The 17,826-nt window shown below is 33.5% G+C and overlaps 1 protein-coding gene across 5 annotated transcripts in view; it reads right to left on the reverse strand.

The window, feature by feature from the left end:
* The window catches only part of LOC131078482 (pentatricopeptide repeat-containing protein At1g79540), a 49,753-nt gene extending 43,420 nt beyond the window's left edge, over positions 1-6,333 (reverse strand). For 3 of the 5 annotated variants that reach the window (XR_009358371.1, XR_009113790.2, XR_009113791.2), the window contains exon 1: positions 3,222-6,332. Coding sequence is in view for 2 of the 5 variants with exons in the window: in XM_058016188.2 (XP_057872171.2) it covers positions 3,671-3,690; positions 3,828-5,913 (2,106 nt within the window). In the remaining 3 variants the exon portion in view is untranslated. Of the gene's footprint in view, positions 1-3,221 lie in introns of those variants that run through there. The other 2 variants (XM_058016189.2, XM_058016188.2) reach the window with 2 other exon arrangements.
* Between the last annotated feature and the right edge of the window lie 11,493 nt (positions 6,334-17,826).

The following is a 17,826-nucleotide window of genomic DNA, read 5'->3' on the forward strand; positions in this document are numbered from 1 at the left end:
TATTCAATCCTCTATTGAGATACAGATTTGCTTGAGGATTATTCAATCACCCCAAGCATCCATCGCAGAATGCATGCCTTGACTTAGCCATTTATTGCCTTACTCAAGGAAGCTAAAGGTTGTTTGTTCCTCCCAGTCCAAGACATGGAAATGCTGACTTGATCACATCCTGACAATCAAAGGCCTTGCATCTCCTCACAAGCAAAAGGTTAAAAGCTCGGAATTATTGCCAAGCTAGACGACTAAACTAAAACAACTACGCTAACAAGCAAAAAGTGGGGGTCCCCATTTGCAATGGAGTGATGTGTGAGAACGTCACAACACCTTTCACAACAATTTTCAAATAAATTTCTTGATATCAAGCAGACTTATTTTGAATACCTGGATTGTTTTAGGGCAAATGCAAGTTTCAAAACCATTTCAAAACCCTATTCACTACTAGCAGGTATCTAACAAATGTCAAAGATTGAAAAGAGTCATACATTCAGCTTTCCTTCTTTCAGACTGCATTAAAGTTAAATCTTATACGTTATATTTCCATATAAATCTTTTAAAATATCATTTAGATAGAAATGCTGCAAAACAAAAATGGCATTAACAATAAATGCTTGCTTCTAGGGATGAAACCTACCAAAAATGCTCTCCATCATGCAGCACAAAATCAAATCGGATTTTCAAGTAGATGCAAGGGCAATCTGCACTAAAATTGAATTTTGACCAAAAGAATGAAAAACATGCCCCAATTGTGTACAGCAGCCTGGCAACAATAAACTCACACTGAGGGATAAGTCTTGCATTTATCTATGGATAGCTGCTGCATGTCTCTAAGATTTGATTCTTGCTCATCCATGAGCTTGGTTCACACTACAAAATTTGGTCATGCCAGCATTTAATCTCAGCTACCACCTAGGCTTACCTATACATCAATATCCAGCCATTACAGTAATCTTGATATATGCATTCACAACTGCATTGACTTTCCTAACCCACCCACAGACCACCTATAAACAAAAGGGTGATATCAAATTTCTGTAATCGGTGCTAAAGCAATAGAAATCTTATCAATCATGAAATTCAAACTTTTAAATTCCCACATCAAAAGGAAAGATTAGACAATTATCTTATCCAAGTAAGTCTCGATATGTCTAGCTTCGCAAGTATATAGCATGTACATGTCAATCATCTTCAGACTCGTCATATGGGAGCCAGAGCTGAGCCATTTATTTGTATGTCTATTGCAAGCTTAGACAAGCAAGAACAAGTTTAATAGTTACTCATTAAGAAAATCCAAACTTATATATGACCTTCAGTTTTAATCAACATTTGGAATGCATGGCATCATTGGAGGGATGCCACATCAGAGGCAACATGTCATGCAAACAAGATTACAAGGTACTCGTATGAATTATAGTGCTAATACACAAAAATCCACCTTATTGAATCGTTACTGCCCAAAGTTCATATGCATAGCTTTGCAAACATATGCCTAGAGAGAATTTGCTGTTATAGAAGGCATCATGCATTGAATACAAGCATCTACTATAGGGAAGATGTTAGCCATTACCAAACTCTTGTAGCACAAAGTTCCTGATACAATCTGGACCTATTCTTCCTAGCAAAACATCTCAGTCTCTAAGTTAGATGGTAATCCAGTCATGTCGCAGATATCGACATGGAATCCAAAGATCTCATCATAGCTAAACACAAGAGAAGTCCGATACTCTCCAATCATCTAACAATGAGTATCAAACATTACTATATTATGAAAGTATCCCAACATGAAGAATCCCATGAACTCTCTGAGATAGACTAATCACTACAACTTTTTCCAAGTTACAGTCAGTGATTTTGCTAAAGGTATGAATTGTTAATGAGTAAACATTCACTCTTTACACCATAGATGAAAAACTTGCAAAACTCGCAAGTACTCACGAACCAATTAGCCAGGGGATTCACTCACTGACAAGTTTTTGTAAAACTTGTGGCGATTTTTGCTTGAAAAGAGTATATGCCAAAAATTGCGATTTTTCCTTGAAAAACTCATCCAAATTCAAATAATTATTGGGATCTCTTATCATATAACAAATTTGAATACAATGAGGGGGTCTAGGAGTGGAGACCAGAACTAAACTCTAGTTTTGATTTTAAATATGATGGAAATTATTCATATGCTCAGCAAATTTAGTAATATGTGTGTTTTTTAAGAATATTTTTAAAAAATTGTATTTTAAAATGTTCAATAAATTTGCCGAGTTATTGCCGATTTTTTCCTGAGTTTTTTGGCGAGTTCCAAATTTTTAAAATTTTTGGGCCAGCCAAGTCATTGCCGAGTCCAAGTTTTTCAACTATGCTTTACACTACTGAAATGAATGACTTCATTTGTTTATACGAGGACATCATACTTATAGAGCAGTCATGATTATCACCATTGTCAACAATCCAATCAACAAAGCCCCAATGCTCAAATGCAGTAAACACCAAGTTTTTGAACCATAAATCATGAAAGTTCACAACAATCACAAACTCTACAAAATACTAAGCTTTTGGGACCTGTCAAGAAGACACGTTCAGATTTCTGGACTCAATTGCTTAGATCTTGTAAAGCATATATGCTTGTAAGCCAACTAAAACAAAGTAGTCATGTCCATCTCCAAACTTTGCATCCAATATCCCAATTACAAACTGACATGTCCAAATGTTATATGCCACAAAAAATGTCAACAAACTGTTCACAGATTAGATTCACTCGTATCCTCAAGAACATTCTATCCAATCAATAAGACTGTTCTCAACACCAAATTTTGGAATGTGTCAACTTGAAATATCACTCCTAATGTTCTCCCTATCAGATGAAGGGAAAAGCTCTTCATTAAACCGCCTGGAAGGAAAAGTGAGTCTAAAATACAAATGCCAAATCAATAACTCAGACTTATCCCAAGTGCAGATAAAATGTAGTATGCATAGTGATATAACAGTATACTTCAATAGTTATATTTGATGTGGTGTACCTCAGTCTAAGTGTAAGTCAGAAAGTGAAAAGAAAGAGAAACAGAAGTTATCGCTTTTGAACATACCTAGGAAGGACTTAATCTGCCATATTCATTACAAGAATTAAAACAGTTCCTTTTTATCTCAGATCCTGAAATTCAATTCTTTATTAAATTATCAACAAAAAATAGCCTGATAACTGAACAGCTGAATAAAGGGAGAAAAGAACTTACTGAATTTGGTAGCTGTTTGATTGAAATGCAGTCTGGCAGGACTCCTGACATACAATTGCTGCATCTTTGAATGTGTTTAAAAATTGGTAGACCAGAATTTTGCATCAGACTGTAAGCAAGCACAGCCTAGGCCCAAAAGAGCTCAGCTCCTAATTTCTATTAAAAAGCATATCTCATTTCATTTATAAGTTTATGTGCCTCTAAAAAGTCTGTCGCACACATCAGGGTTTAAATTAAAAAAAATACCCCTCTTCACTGAATTGGTGAAGAGTTCTAAAGCTCTGGTTGATTTGCCCTCATTGCAAAGACCAGTAATAAGAAATACATATGTAAGTGCTGTAACGTCAAGTTTATTTTCTTGAATAATAGCAAAGAGTGTCAAGGCATCATCTAGTCTACCACCTCTGCAGAGACCGATGATCAGAATACAGTATGCTCCAGAATCTGCATTACTTTGACTTGCATCTATCTGCAACACAGTTCTAAAAGCTTCTTTGAAATTTCCTTGATAAGAAAGAATCTGAATCATGTCTGAGTCTCGATTATTTATACCATATCTCTTAGAGATATAACTAATCCAGAGGTTAAAAGCTTGTACTACTTTACCTTCCTGCCCTTCCTGGCATAATGATGTCATAAGTGTCTTGATGGTTACAGAATCGGGACTGCATCCTTTTTCTGCCATCTGATGAAACACTGTAAAGGCATCATTCTCTCTATTGACCAAACAAAGACCATTGATGATTGTATTGTAGGTGAATAAGTCTGGGACGTAACCCCTGACATGCATTGCTTTAAAAAATTTTAAGGCTCCATCAATTTTACCTATCTTGCATAGGCCATTGATCATTGTATTGTAAGTAATGACATCTGGCACAGCACCACTTTCCAATAACCTTTTATGAAGCTTATAAGCCTCAAGGATACGACCAGTACCACACCGCCCATCAGCTAAAGCTTGGAGGTCAGCACTATCTCCAAAATGTTTGCTGCCTTGAGCAATACTTAGAAAGAAAGTCGGGCTGTTTCCCAACTCCATTTGGTAAAATAGTATGCATGCCTTTGTCACTTCACCAACTTTAAAGAGGCCATCAATCAATGTGTTGTAGGTGAAAACATTTGGAAAACATCCAGTTTTTGGCATCTTATCAAACATGTCATGAGCTTCGTCTACAAGACCTGTCTCACACAATCCATAAATCAGAGTGGTATATGTAACAACATCTAAAAGATAGCCTTTCTGCAACATTTCTGATTTAACAGATCTGGCCTCATCTACAAGGCCAACCTTACAAAGGCCCTTTATCAGTGTGTTGTAACAGACAGTATCAGGCAAACATCTTGTTCTGATCATCTCATTAAAAATGTGAAAAGCATCAACAACTCTGCCAGCTTCACAGTATGCATCAATCATTACTGTATATAATACCAGATTTGGAGTCTGGGCCTCAAATAAGTCTTTATAATACTTGCAGGCCTCATCAAACCTTCCGGCTCTGAAAAGCCCGTGAATCAGAGAAGTGTAGGTATATTCACACGGGGAAACATTCATTTCCTTGATAATATTAAGAAGCTCAAAAGCCTGATCTACTTGGCCATTTTTACACAAGCCATCGATAATGATATTATATATAACAATCCCTGGAGAGCAATTGTTTGCTTTCATTGAAGCTAACAGCTGGGTGGCCATATTTATTTTCCCAGCCTGGCAAAGACTCTTTATTATAATTCCGTAAGTCGTCATATTAGCAACGATTCCCCTCGCAGTCATTTCATCATATAACTCAAGGGCCTCCTGAGTCTTGCCCGCTTTACAGAGACATCTAATAAGGATGTTAAGAGTTGTCGTGTCTGGCGAGCAATCTGTTGTCAGCATCCTATGGTAGAGAGCCCAAGCTATCTCAATCATTTGGTCATTGACAAGAATATCCAACATGGTATTCCAGGTGAAAATGTCAGGCCTGCAGGAAAACTCCTCCTCCATTACAACAAATGATTCTATTGCTTTCTCCACCATACCCACCTTTCCATATGCCGATATCAGAACATTAAAAGAAGCAGCATTGGTCATTTTTCCTTCTCTCCTCACTTCTCTAAGTAAATCCCAAGCGACCTCAAATTCCCTACTTTCTTTCAATATCTCAATCATCAAATTCTGCAAACCTCGAAAACTAATCAAGGATTGTTTCTGCATAGCCCACAAAAAAAACCTGAAAATCATCTTAACATCTTTCTCACTCTTCATCACCATATATGCAATTTCTGCAGAAATTGAAGAACCCATTTGATAAAGAAGCTTGTCTGCTTGGGAACCCGTCTTCAGGATATCATGAATTTCATTCAAAATTTCTAACTTCTTTCCCGAAGATCTAAAACCCTTTCTCTTTCCCAAATGTCCACCATCTTCCTTAACATCTCCATGCTGAGACGAAATCACTTCCTCACTTTCCCCGACAGACAAGGATTCCGCATCTTTCTGTGAACTCTCTTTTGAAAATAACCTACCATTGCCATCCCTACACCGTAAATAGCCATTTCGAATGTTTCCACAGAAAAAATTTATCCAGATACTCCCTTGTCCTTCCTCTGTAGTACCCATAAATGTATGCCCAATTCTCAGATCTAGAAAGTCGGCCTTCCATCCGGGGAAAAAATGCAAAAGAACTGAATACGGCCTCTGTATTCCCCTCATCTGATTTGTTCTTTATTTCGTCCACAATGCACATAATTGTAACCATTTGTTTAGGCTGCTTTCTTACCGTTTCTGCTTCTGATATTGATCAAATATGCAACTGCATTTCCTTTCATCTCAAAAAAACAAGGCATAGAGAAAAAAACTTAAAAGAAATATGATTTATAGCGAATGCCTTGACATCCCCATGAAGAGCTGACCACATTCGATTTCTTCCTTCTGCTTAAGTAAGGATTTTTACACTTACGTGAATCTGCAGAGAGCCCAAGGCATTTTCACTCCATTCCAGAGCTGCTTCCACTATTCAGGTCGTGGGTTTCCCTAGCCCTAATGGCCATTTTTATTATTTTTAGTTATGTGAAGGGTAATCCAGCACAGGAGTAGCTCGAATGTTTTTGTTTTTTCAAACTTTTACTACAAGTAGTTATTCCTTGATGAACTAGTTTACTCTGAGTTATAGGAACTTTAAAAAAAATGTAGATAATATAGAAATTATACATAAATTTTGATAAAATAAGAATTGAGATTATAGATTTGTTGTAAAAATATAATTATATATTTTTTACCTTTCACTTTAATATTTCTCTTCAAATAGTATAATTGTTTTTTTTTTTCTTATTAATAAAAATAAGTATTCATATTTGTCATTTACTTAACAACTATTTAAAATAAGTACAATTTTTTTAAAAAAATATATAAAACAAATCTCTCTAAAAGACTCTTAAATTTTTTGAATAATTACTGCTAGTTGTAGAGGCTAAAAAATGGTAACATTTGTGTCTCCTATTTTTAACATATCATGTGCATGTGTAAATAGTTTTGTAAAAAATACAAATGAAGAAGCGAGGATGTTAGAAATTATTATCATGGTTGAAAATCACACATTTATTAATGTAATTTATTTCATATTATTTGAAGAAAGATATATTACATCAATTATCTTCTAATATTTTAATCTATTTTCTTCAGTCTTTCACTTTGCAAGTTGTCTACCTTATTTCATTTTTTCATAACGATCAAATGAGAATGTTGGCATTATTTTGAGACTTTCCAAAGACTTTACACAAGACATTGCCACAAATGTTAATCATGTTCTTTCTCGTGGTCCTATATCAATTGCGACTTTTGATAGTGTCAACCCTTGAGATTTATGTATTGTTAATGCCCATGCCAATCTTAATCTTAATGGTAATTGAAGTATTTTATGCATTTGTATTGTTGTTATTGGAATTGTATTTGGATAATGCTTATCAAATGGTATTCTTGAATAATGGTCAAATTTAACCATTGCATATGTTGGTTTAGGTGGAGAACTTCTTGGTTTATTGATAATTTTACAAATATATCCTACAGCTCCATTTACAGGTCGTGCTTGTATCCAAAGATCTTCTTTTTTTATCAGTAAAAGGTCAAAGCCATAAGTTTATTAATTTTTGAAACTTAATACAACCTAGTTCACTAGGGGCACCGGTAGGAAAGAGTCGGGTGGAGAATATGTGAATTGTTGTGTACCTTCAAAGTTACACACTAACGATGTCCTTTCCTTTCCTCGGCTTCCTCAAAATCCACAATGACTTTTTATTCTTTTGTAATTGAAGGTAAATAAACAAACTTTGTCGCTTTAAATAAAGTATAAACAAAATATTCTAAATATAGAATGAATTCATATATTGGAATGCATGGAGATGTCTTTTTCTAACTGGCAGTTATGCATTACATATTGTATATCTAACTTGTTACAATGCTACAAATGCAATTTATTTTAATATAAATTATTTAATTTATTTTAATTTAAGCTACTTAATTTAATTTAGATTATTTTAATTTAAGTTATTTAATTTGGTTTTATTTAATTTATGTTAATTTATTTTAATTTATTTTTATTTAAGTTATTTAACTTAATTTAGGTTCTTTTAATTATTTTAAATTGTTTAATTTTATTTATTATTTTATTTTATTTGCGTTAATTTAAAAAAATCTAGTATATATTTTATTGATTTCTATTTATATAGAGAGAGTAATATAATGAAAATTTTAAATATTTAAATTGAGAACTCTTATTATAACTAGTTGACTGGATTAAGGTTATTTAAAATATTTTTATTACAATACTACACATGCAATTTATTTTAATATAAGTTATTTAATTTTTTTAATTTAAGTTATTTAATTTAGTTTTATTTAAATTATTTAATTACATGCATAATAAAATTAAATATTTAACTAAATCTAACTTGTAATACTAAATATCCAATTTATTTTAATTTAAGTTATTTAATTTATTCTCATTTAAGTTATTTATTTTATTTTAATTATTTTAAATTATTTAATTTAATTTATTATTTTATTTTATTTACAATAATTTGAAATAAATTCTAGTAAATATTATATATATATATATATATAGAGAGAGAGAGAGAGAGAGAGAGAGAGATTTAATTTATTTTCATTTAAGTTATTTAATTTAATTTAATTTTTTATTTTTATTTTATTTACATTAATTTGAAATAAAAACTAATATGTATTTATTGATTTCTATTTATACTCTATAATAAAAAAAATTTAAATTTTTAAATGGAGAACTCTAATTGTAACTAGTTGACTGGATTAAAAATATTTTAATTATTTTAATTTTTTAATTTTATTTATATTTTATTTTTATTTTTATTTTTTCAATAAAAGTGGATTATTCCACTAAACTTTTTTATTAATATTTTTTACTTTTTACACAAGATTCAAAGAGCATACCAGAGGAAAGAACCTTGGGAAGAAAACCTTCGGTCACAGCTCATAAAATAAACCTATAGTATCTAACGGATCGGTTTATACACCCCGCCCAAAACCACATACAAAATGCGGTCACAACACATATAATATCAGTTTTGCATAGAGCCCATTGGACAATTTGCCAAACAAAAAAAAAAAACCATCAGATAATTTTCAAATGTAGACTCCACAGCTGCTATCAATGGAAGAAGACAAAATTTTCCAAATCCATGCGCCAAATCCCATGAGCCAAAAACCTTTCTGCCAAAAAAGAAAGTATCAAAAAACCTTTAAAAACACTATTGTATCAAATGCCATGAGCTCGAACTCTCCTCCAGACAACGAACATGAATACTTGAAATGAAAGGGGAAAGCGTGAACAATTATCATCATAAAATTTTACATCAACATTACTCAAGAAAATCATATGACTATTGTTGCAAACCTTCCCATACCCTAGAAGGAATTTCCTCAAAACCCACCTCTCACTGATTAGCATTGCTATCAATGGCTAAATTTCCCAAATAATCTGCAATCTTATTAACTTCTCTGTAACAATGGGATACCAAGAAAGATTCAAACAATTCTAACTTTTGTAAAATGGGATCAAGTATATACTACAAATTCCAACAATTTGATTTCTTTTTCATAACACATTGAATAATCACCATAGAATCACCTTCAATTATTAAGTCCTTAATTCTCAAAGAGATTGCCATATCCAATCCAAAAGACAAAGCATGAAATTTTGCATAATTGTTAGTTTTAAAACCAATAACATGACACTTAGCTCGAATAAAATTTGCATTGTGATCATAAATTACCATGCCTACCCTAGCCGGCCTAGGGTTACCATGAGAGGCCCCATCAAAATTCAGTTTAAAGTGCCCCTGCGGAGGACGTTTCCATCTAGCAGAGCATCTCTTGCCTATTGCATCATTCTTTTTTAAAATTGAACCATGATAGGGTAAAACTGACAGCAGCTTCCAATCTCTAGTAACTCTACTATCCCGGTGCGAAAAAGAATTAAAATTTTCCAAATTCTTATAAATAAACGACAAAGCAACCTCAGAGATTGAAGACTTGATTTTTAATAGAACCTCAGACATAGGAGACCTTGTTTTTTTAAATATCTTGTTGTTTCTCTGTAGCCAAACATTCCAAATCACAATAGATGAAAATATGATCCAAAGGCATGCATAAAAAGATGAGGCAAACATAAAGGGCCAAGATCTAAAATGGGAAATGAGATCCTTACCAATAATAAAGGATATATTTAACTTCTCAAACAACCACTGCCAACATTCATAAGCATAATCACAATGTAGGAACAGGTGTGAAGAAGATTCCAAATTTTTGTTACAAAGGACACAAGGGAAAACAACAATAATACCAAGCCTGTCTAGTCTCATACCTGTAAGGACTCTGTCCTGAACTGCCAACCAAGCAAAGGCTCCAGCTTTTGGAAGACAAGCCAAATACCAAAACAACTTATAAGGCCAAGAAGATAAATCTTTAGCAACCATAAGAGAGTTGTAACCATCTTTAACAGTGTACTTACCAGAAATATTCTTTGTCCAAATAAGTTCATCCTCGGAATCAGAAAGAAATACAATTCTATCCCCCAAAATCTTCTCAAAATCTAATTTCATGCTTTGATCAACATCTAAGAAATCAATCGACTTCCATCTAGCTAGCTTAAGGGGTCCACTAGTCACAATTTCAAAATAATCTGCTACAAAAACACCCCAAAGGGAGGAAAGAACAGTGATCAGAAGAGACCAATCCCTAATATTCACCAAAGGTGTGTGTCCATTCCATACTTCATCCCAGAATCTGACATTTCTACCATTATGAACAATCCATGAGAGATGAGGCAAAATAACTGATCTACATTTACAAAGGAAATTCCAAATAGCAGAACCCAAAGGCAAATTTGAGACTTTAAAAATGTACTCTCTCGGTCCATTATTTAAATATTTGGCAAACATAATCTGTGCCCATAAGAAGCTAGGCTTGTCATATAATTTCCAAACCAACTTAGCACCTAAGGCTAAATTATGATTCTCTAGAATCCAAATTCCTGTTCCCCCAAGTTTCTTAGGCAAACATACCTTATCCCATGCAACTAAAGGGAGTTTCTTCTTGCCATCTTTATCATTGTTCCAAAAATCTCTAAGAGTATCATGTAAACTAACAATAGCTGCTTTTGGAGACTTCAAAACAGACATGAGATATATGGGAATAGCATTCAAAATGAACTTGATGAGAACAATTTAACCCGCCAAAGTTAACCATCTATGATTCCATGAGAGAATTCTTTTAGAAATGACCGAAATAATATTATCCCAAAAACCAATCTTATCTTGTTTAACAAAGAAAGGAATCCCAAGGTAAGTACATGGAAGATTTCCAGTCTCAAATCCCCAAAAGGATTGCAACCTATGATGAACCAGTTGTGATGTATTAAGGAAAAAATCTTTGATTTATCACCATTCACTTTCTGACCAGAAAACGATTCATAATTTTGTATTATTTCTTTAATCACTTTTACCTCAACTAACGAAGCATGTCCAAATAATAGAGTATCATCTACAAAGAGACAATGAGAAATACTTTGGGAAATATTATGAATCCTTATACCTTTCCAACCCCCCCCCTACTTTAGCAGCCCTAATAGCCCAACTAAAGGTTTCGACTAGAAGAATAAACAAAAAGGGAGAAAGGGGATCTCCCTGTCTCAAATCCCTAGAGGAAGTGAAAAAACCACAAGGAGAACCATTAATTAAAATTGAGAATCTTTCAGAAGAAATACATGCACGAATCCATTTGACCCAAGCCTTGGAAAAACCTAACTTCTCAAGAACAACACATAAAGCCCCCTACTCTACTCTATCATAAGCCTTCATCATGTCTAGTTTAAGTATCATGGTCGAGGTTCTTTGGATGGAAATAGAATGCAACACCTCATGTGCTACAATTGCACCCTCTGTCGTCTCCCTTCTGGGAACAAAACCACCTTGCTCCAATGAAATGATCTTAGGTAGAATTTTTGCCAACCTAAGGGAAATTGCCTTCATAAATATCTTATACAAAGTGTTACATAAAGCAATGGGGTGGAAGTCAGCAAAAGTCTTAGTATCCTCTTTTTTAGGAATAATTGCAATCATTGTAGTATTAAGTTATTTTAAAATGGACCTATTTCTCCTAGCTTCCTTGAGAGCCAATAAAATATCATTTCCCACAAAATCCCAACATTTCTAAAAAAATAAAGGAGTAAAACCATCTGGTCCCGGAGCTTTATCCGGATTCATGGCGAAGACAGCACTCTTAACTTCTTCTAAGGAAAAAGGAGACATCAACATCTTGTTGTCTTCCAAAGATACTAAAGGAGGAATATTAGATATAATATCATTGTTGAGATTTCCATTTTCTGAAGATAATAATGACTAAAAAAACCTAACTGCCTCTGAAGCAATGTCCTCTGGCTCTGTTAATAAATTCCCATTCTGATACTGAATACAAGATATCATATTCTTACATCTTTTAATCTTAGTCAAAGAATGAAAAAATTTTGTGTTCCTGTCACCATCTGAAAGCCATAACTCTCTAGATTTCTGTCTCCAATAAATTTCCTCTCTAGCTAACACCTCCTCAAGCTATAATTTTAATCATGCATATCTATCAATCCATTATGTTAGTATTAATACGCCTCTCGGCGCAATTAAACAAAAAGTGTTATTCAATTGTATGAAACTTTTCTCTTAAGTATTCTTGGTTCAATCTTTCATGATTAGAAATGAAGTCTTTCATTTGTGGCTTTACTAAAGATTAATAATATTCTAAAATCTATTAAAAGTTAGATCCAATTCCCATCCACTCAGGAATATGATTAGTGTTGCAAATTCTCGTGATTTTTGTAGTAGATAATCTCTAATTTGATTATGGACTAAACTAAAATGACTATGATTTTTATGGCACAAAACTTATTAGGAATGTCTATGACTAACATCTTTGAATTCCTTCCTTCGTGTTTTTAATAAGTCTTCTTAAGAAGGTTTAAATAATCAATATTATTGTTTTAATGAGAAATTGTATTAAATTATAGAAATACATGTTAATTTTTTTAAAGACATAATGTCACAACCTAAACTCTTCCTTTTGATCTTAAAATGTGTACAACTTGTTTATAACTTCATAGGCCTTTTTGTCTTCCATGCTCTCCTTTTTAAGAATTAGTGTGCTTTAAAGTGTCTCACATATAATGTATAAAACCTTAATTTAATCTCAAAAAATTGTAAATAAATATTTACTAACAAGATCTTTCTCTCATTATTGCTTGACTCGGAAGCCCTCTTAACTACTACAACTATTTATTTTATGGTTTTGAATCATCATAGCAATATCTTATAGGACTTTCATCTCATTCATGAACTATGTCTTTCTTGTCCCACTTCTACAAATGCTCTACTAGCTTGTTAGTAGGGCTCAACTAAGGAGTTATTATAAGTCTCCCTTGCATTGCACATGCAAACATTATACCTCTTAATTCCTAGAAATGGGTTAGCAACCTTTGTACTATGTTTAGGGCCCTTGCATTAGTAGGATGAAAATGTCTATTTGTAATCAATAATTGCACATTAATGTTTGTTATTAGTAAGTTATATTTGGAGCAACTCCCTTCCATTAAAGCTAAAAAGACCATGGTTTCCAAACACCAAATTGGAGACAAAACAATTCACTTGTCAAACTTATAGCTCCTTGGTTATTGCAATGCAACAAGAATAAAATAAAACTTTAATAAGAAGATTAATTATCTCTATTGTGTGATGAACACAAATAATTTACCTTTTAGCATATTCCTAAATCTCTCCAAGTTACTTTTCACCAAGCCCTCTCTAAACAAGCAAATACACTTGTGTAGCAATCTACATTTCTAAAGTGTCATGGTGTCAAAGATGTCTCTAGTTAGGCCTAAGTCAATATCTTTGTAGTAATTGGAAATGGCATTCAAAGTGACATGATGAAATGGTATTTGGGCATAATTAACAGCCACCAACTTACACCACATTTTCCTCCCACAAATATCAAGATATTTAGTGAGAAATTATCTAACACCAATCGATCATGGACATGTCCACCATTGACAGGTTGGACCAATGATTGTTATAATGGTGCTCGTCACAGCAAGAATGCCAATAAAAAAGATCTATCATAGTTGTTTTGACACCTCCTCCTCCTACACTTCTAACTTACCAAACTAATAACCATTTGTCACTCCATTTTTTGTGTGGTTGAGGCCTCTATCTTAAATCATATTTAAATGGGAAAATTATATCTACTATTGAACCCGATAAATATTAGGATATCTTATAATAGTTTTAACTAGGTAGATCGAAACAAAATGCAAAGCCACTCACACATGAGGTGTTGCAAGCTATATCATATATTATCATCACTCTTATTTGTATACATTATCTATGCGATTTCATTAATATGATGTCAATTTTACTTGCAATTAAAAATAATATTATATTCCCCTTGGTCACCAAAGAGTCTAATTATAACATTTTCCTCCATGTAAATATGTATGTTCATAATTTTTTGTAGGATATCAAGGAGTGGATAGATTTGATCCAACTTCTTTCTAAGTTTTCAATTAATGATCCATTAATTTCAAATAGTGTTAATATAGACGAGGGAATCACCTTCAATGTCAATGACCTTCATATTATTTTGAATGCAAAGATTAAGTCCTTCCAATAGTTCTTCTATATCTACTTCATTATTAAAATAGAGATATATTTTTTTAGACAAATCTCATGTGAGTTTCTGATAACACATTCTACTGAATGAGTTTCCCATTCAAGCTCCAACTAGGGAACTAGCCATTTGGTAAATCCTATTCACTCTTTAGTGGAGCCTAAATTTATTTTAGATGCAAATTCTAGTAGTTTGAGAGTCAGCCACATCTTCATGATAGATTTGTCCCGATTTAAAAAGTGCCAAACTAGGAGGGCTTAATTCTATCTTTTGTATAGGTCCTCATAAATATTATATTCATTTATGTTCCACATGTGATTCTATGGCAAATGGACCAATCTATATAGATTGTTCCTTGGATTATTATGTCAACCTTAAAGACGCAAATTTGGATGATGTCTTGACTTACCAGTTCAAAACCATGAACTTGTTTATGAAAAACCAATCTGTTGACCACTCTCTGAGATTCTCGGTCCATTACAGCTTGTATAACAAATCTCTTTCCATTGATGATAAATCCTAGAAAGGCCCTATCTCCTAAGGAAGCCTTGTCTATAGTCTAGAAATCTACTAGTCCAACAACTTAGCTGAGAGCCCCTTATATGATTAAACATATAGACATAAAAATGCCTACTTCATGGGCACTTGAACTCTAGAGTGAGGATGCTCAACAAGAGAAACCTTCTCAACTGCAAGGGATTAGTATTCAAGAAATTAATGACAAAGCTATTTTGAACTTTTATGTGCCACTCATTTCCTGTACTCAGTCTTTGCGTACTGAAAGGGTTTTCAATTATAACAAAGATAAAAGTTCATCAGCCCACATGTCATTTGATGTCCCTCCATCAACAATTCAACCTGCACCTGGTTGGGAACACCTTTTTCAATTTCCAAAAGGGAAAAATCCTATGTTGGGAACAAATATGTCTTCTTGTACTCATGTCCATTTCTCTAAATTAGAAAATGGTCTTATGAAATGTGAAAATTGTAACTTCATCTTCCAATCTGGTAAAGCTCGCATGATGTCCGACAAGACTCTTTCTTTTCCTATTCCTGATATATCTCATTAGGACGATATGATTGTTGATACTCCTGCAAGAAAATTCATTATCTCTGTAATCCTTCCTTCTTTTAAGGATCTCATGCAATATGATACTATAGGAAAATATCAAATTGAATTTTGGCCTCAACATGTTTTTGTTACTGGTGATCAACCCGTCTCTAGTCAGAGCAAGTTTCTCAATTGGTCTAACCTCTGTATGTGCAAGAAAATGCTTCTCTTGAGATATATAAATTATCTAACTTATTTCAGATAGTTAGACTCATGACTCAAATGAGGTCTGAGTTTTTGATTCCCATATGGGAAGAGCATACTTCTCTACTCTTGACTTTCTAAGACCTCTAGATACTAGCATTTTCACCTGCCACTTACATTATTCTTGTTATGGATGAGCAGGCACCTTTTATAGACCCATCCCATCGCCTTTTCATGAACAAGGATATAATGCAGTTTGAAATCCGCCCATACAAAACAAACACGTGTAAAGCACTAAAGATACTTTCTCGATGAGATGCCCACTAAGGGTGGACCCCAATATCTCGAAAACAAAGAAAGTTTGAGCAAACAAACATGTGGGACCGCTACATGTGGAGCGTTGCTTTACAACCGAAAGCAGATACAACGAGAATCTTTTTGATCATGGGAAGTATAACTCATGGTTACATTAAGGTAGTAACCTTACCCCTTTTACCATGGTGTGGTCCATGATAGTCTTTTCATCCAAAGAGACTGATAACTTTGATGAGTGACAGACCCACTCATTAGTCATTGTCATCCATATCATGGACACACCAAGGACAATTCATGTCATCATGAGAATCATTTAGTGAACATGGATGGATGGATGGATTTGGCTCCTTCCACATGATTCGTAATGTTTTTTTATTACATGGTCTATGATTTCCTCTATTTGTGGCTCCAGGATCTCTAAATTCTAACCAGTAGGTTAAGGTATTTAACCAAATTGACTCCTGAGTATTGAATAGATGTCTAATATGGGCCCCATAAGTCCACTGTTGAAAAATGGAACCTTCGCCATATGGCCCATAATGCTGGCAAACATATCTGTTAATCAAATTGTCCTGAAAAGATCCATATGTTAGTTTCCATAAAACACCTGGATAACCTGTATAAGAAAAGTGAAGATTTTCATAAGGATATGGTCCTTGAAACATATCTTAAATTAATTTCATTCCCTTTTCTTATTGAAGCCATCTTTCTGGTCTTTGAATGTGAGGATTCAAAAACTGAATGGGTATTTGGAACTTAATTTCAAGAAGGAGTACTGTTTGATTTGTTCATCAACTGGTTCCATGGTAGCTGATACTTGGAAGAAACTTTCTTGATTCCAAATTCCTGATGTTGTCAATAATTGTTTGGCCTAAATCATTTTATATCTATAAAAAAGATAGTCATTTGCTAAATCAAATTTTCTTCTATCCCTTCAGTAGAAAGGATTGCTACTGAACTCAGGGCAACTTTCTTCATACCATTTTCTTCTTCGATTCTTATAACTTGAACATTGCCACTTTGTTGGTGCCCTTTCCTGGAGAGAAAATCTACAAAGATATTCTTATTTCCAGGTAAATTCTCAATTTTAAATTCAAAAGTATTGAGGAATTGGGCCCATCTCAATAGACGACCACGAATAACTTTATCTTTCAACTCCTTTTTAAAAAATCCCTTTAGATTTTGTAGATCACTTCTGATTAGGACTTTCTTATCAGCAACAAACATAAAGAAATGTTTCAAGGATTTGATCACAACAATAATTTCTTTATGAGTATTGTGATGGTTTAATTCACTACCTTTAAAGTTGCTAGAAACATGCCTGACAATTTATTCTTTTCCTTGTGAAGTTTTTTCTTTTCGAATTCCTGCCCAAACACTCTCACTTGCATCTGTTTCTATTATTTTCTCACCATTTCCTAGTAGACTCAAAGGTGGCAATGAAGCACATTTGGTTTTGATCCTTTCAATGGCTTCATCATGTTTAGTTGACCATGTTGGAGGATTCTTTCTAAGAAATTTATTAAGTTATGTTCTATCTTGGGAAATGTTTGAATAGAATCCTGCAATATAATTAACCAGACCAAGAAATTGTTGAAGCTCTTTAAGATTGGTTACCTTTATATTGGCAATTTGGGTGAGTATATATTGTTGATGAATGTCAATAAAAATTATAGAGTCTCGAGGAAAATGGCTCTTAGTAGGATTAACAACAAGGCCATGTTGTTGGCAGAGCTGAAGAAATTGCCAAAGATGTGCAGGATGTGCACTAGGACTCTGGCTGAAAACCAAAATGTCATCAATATAGGGCAAAA

The sequence above is a fragment of the Cryptomeria japonica genome, chromosome 7, assembly GCF_030272615.1.
Source record: "Cryptomeria japonica chromosome 7, Sugi_1.0, whole genome shotgun sequence".
Taxonomy (NCBI): Eukaryota; Viridiplantae; Streptophyta; class Pinopsida; order Cupressales; family Cupressaceae; genus Cryptomeria; species Cryptomeria japonica.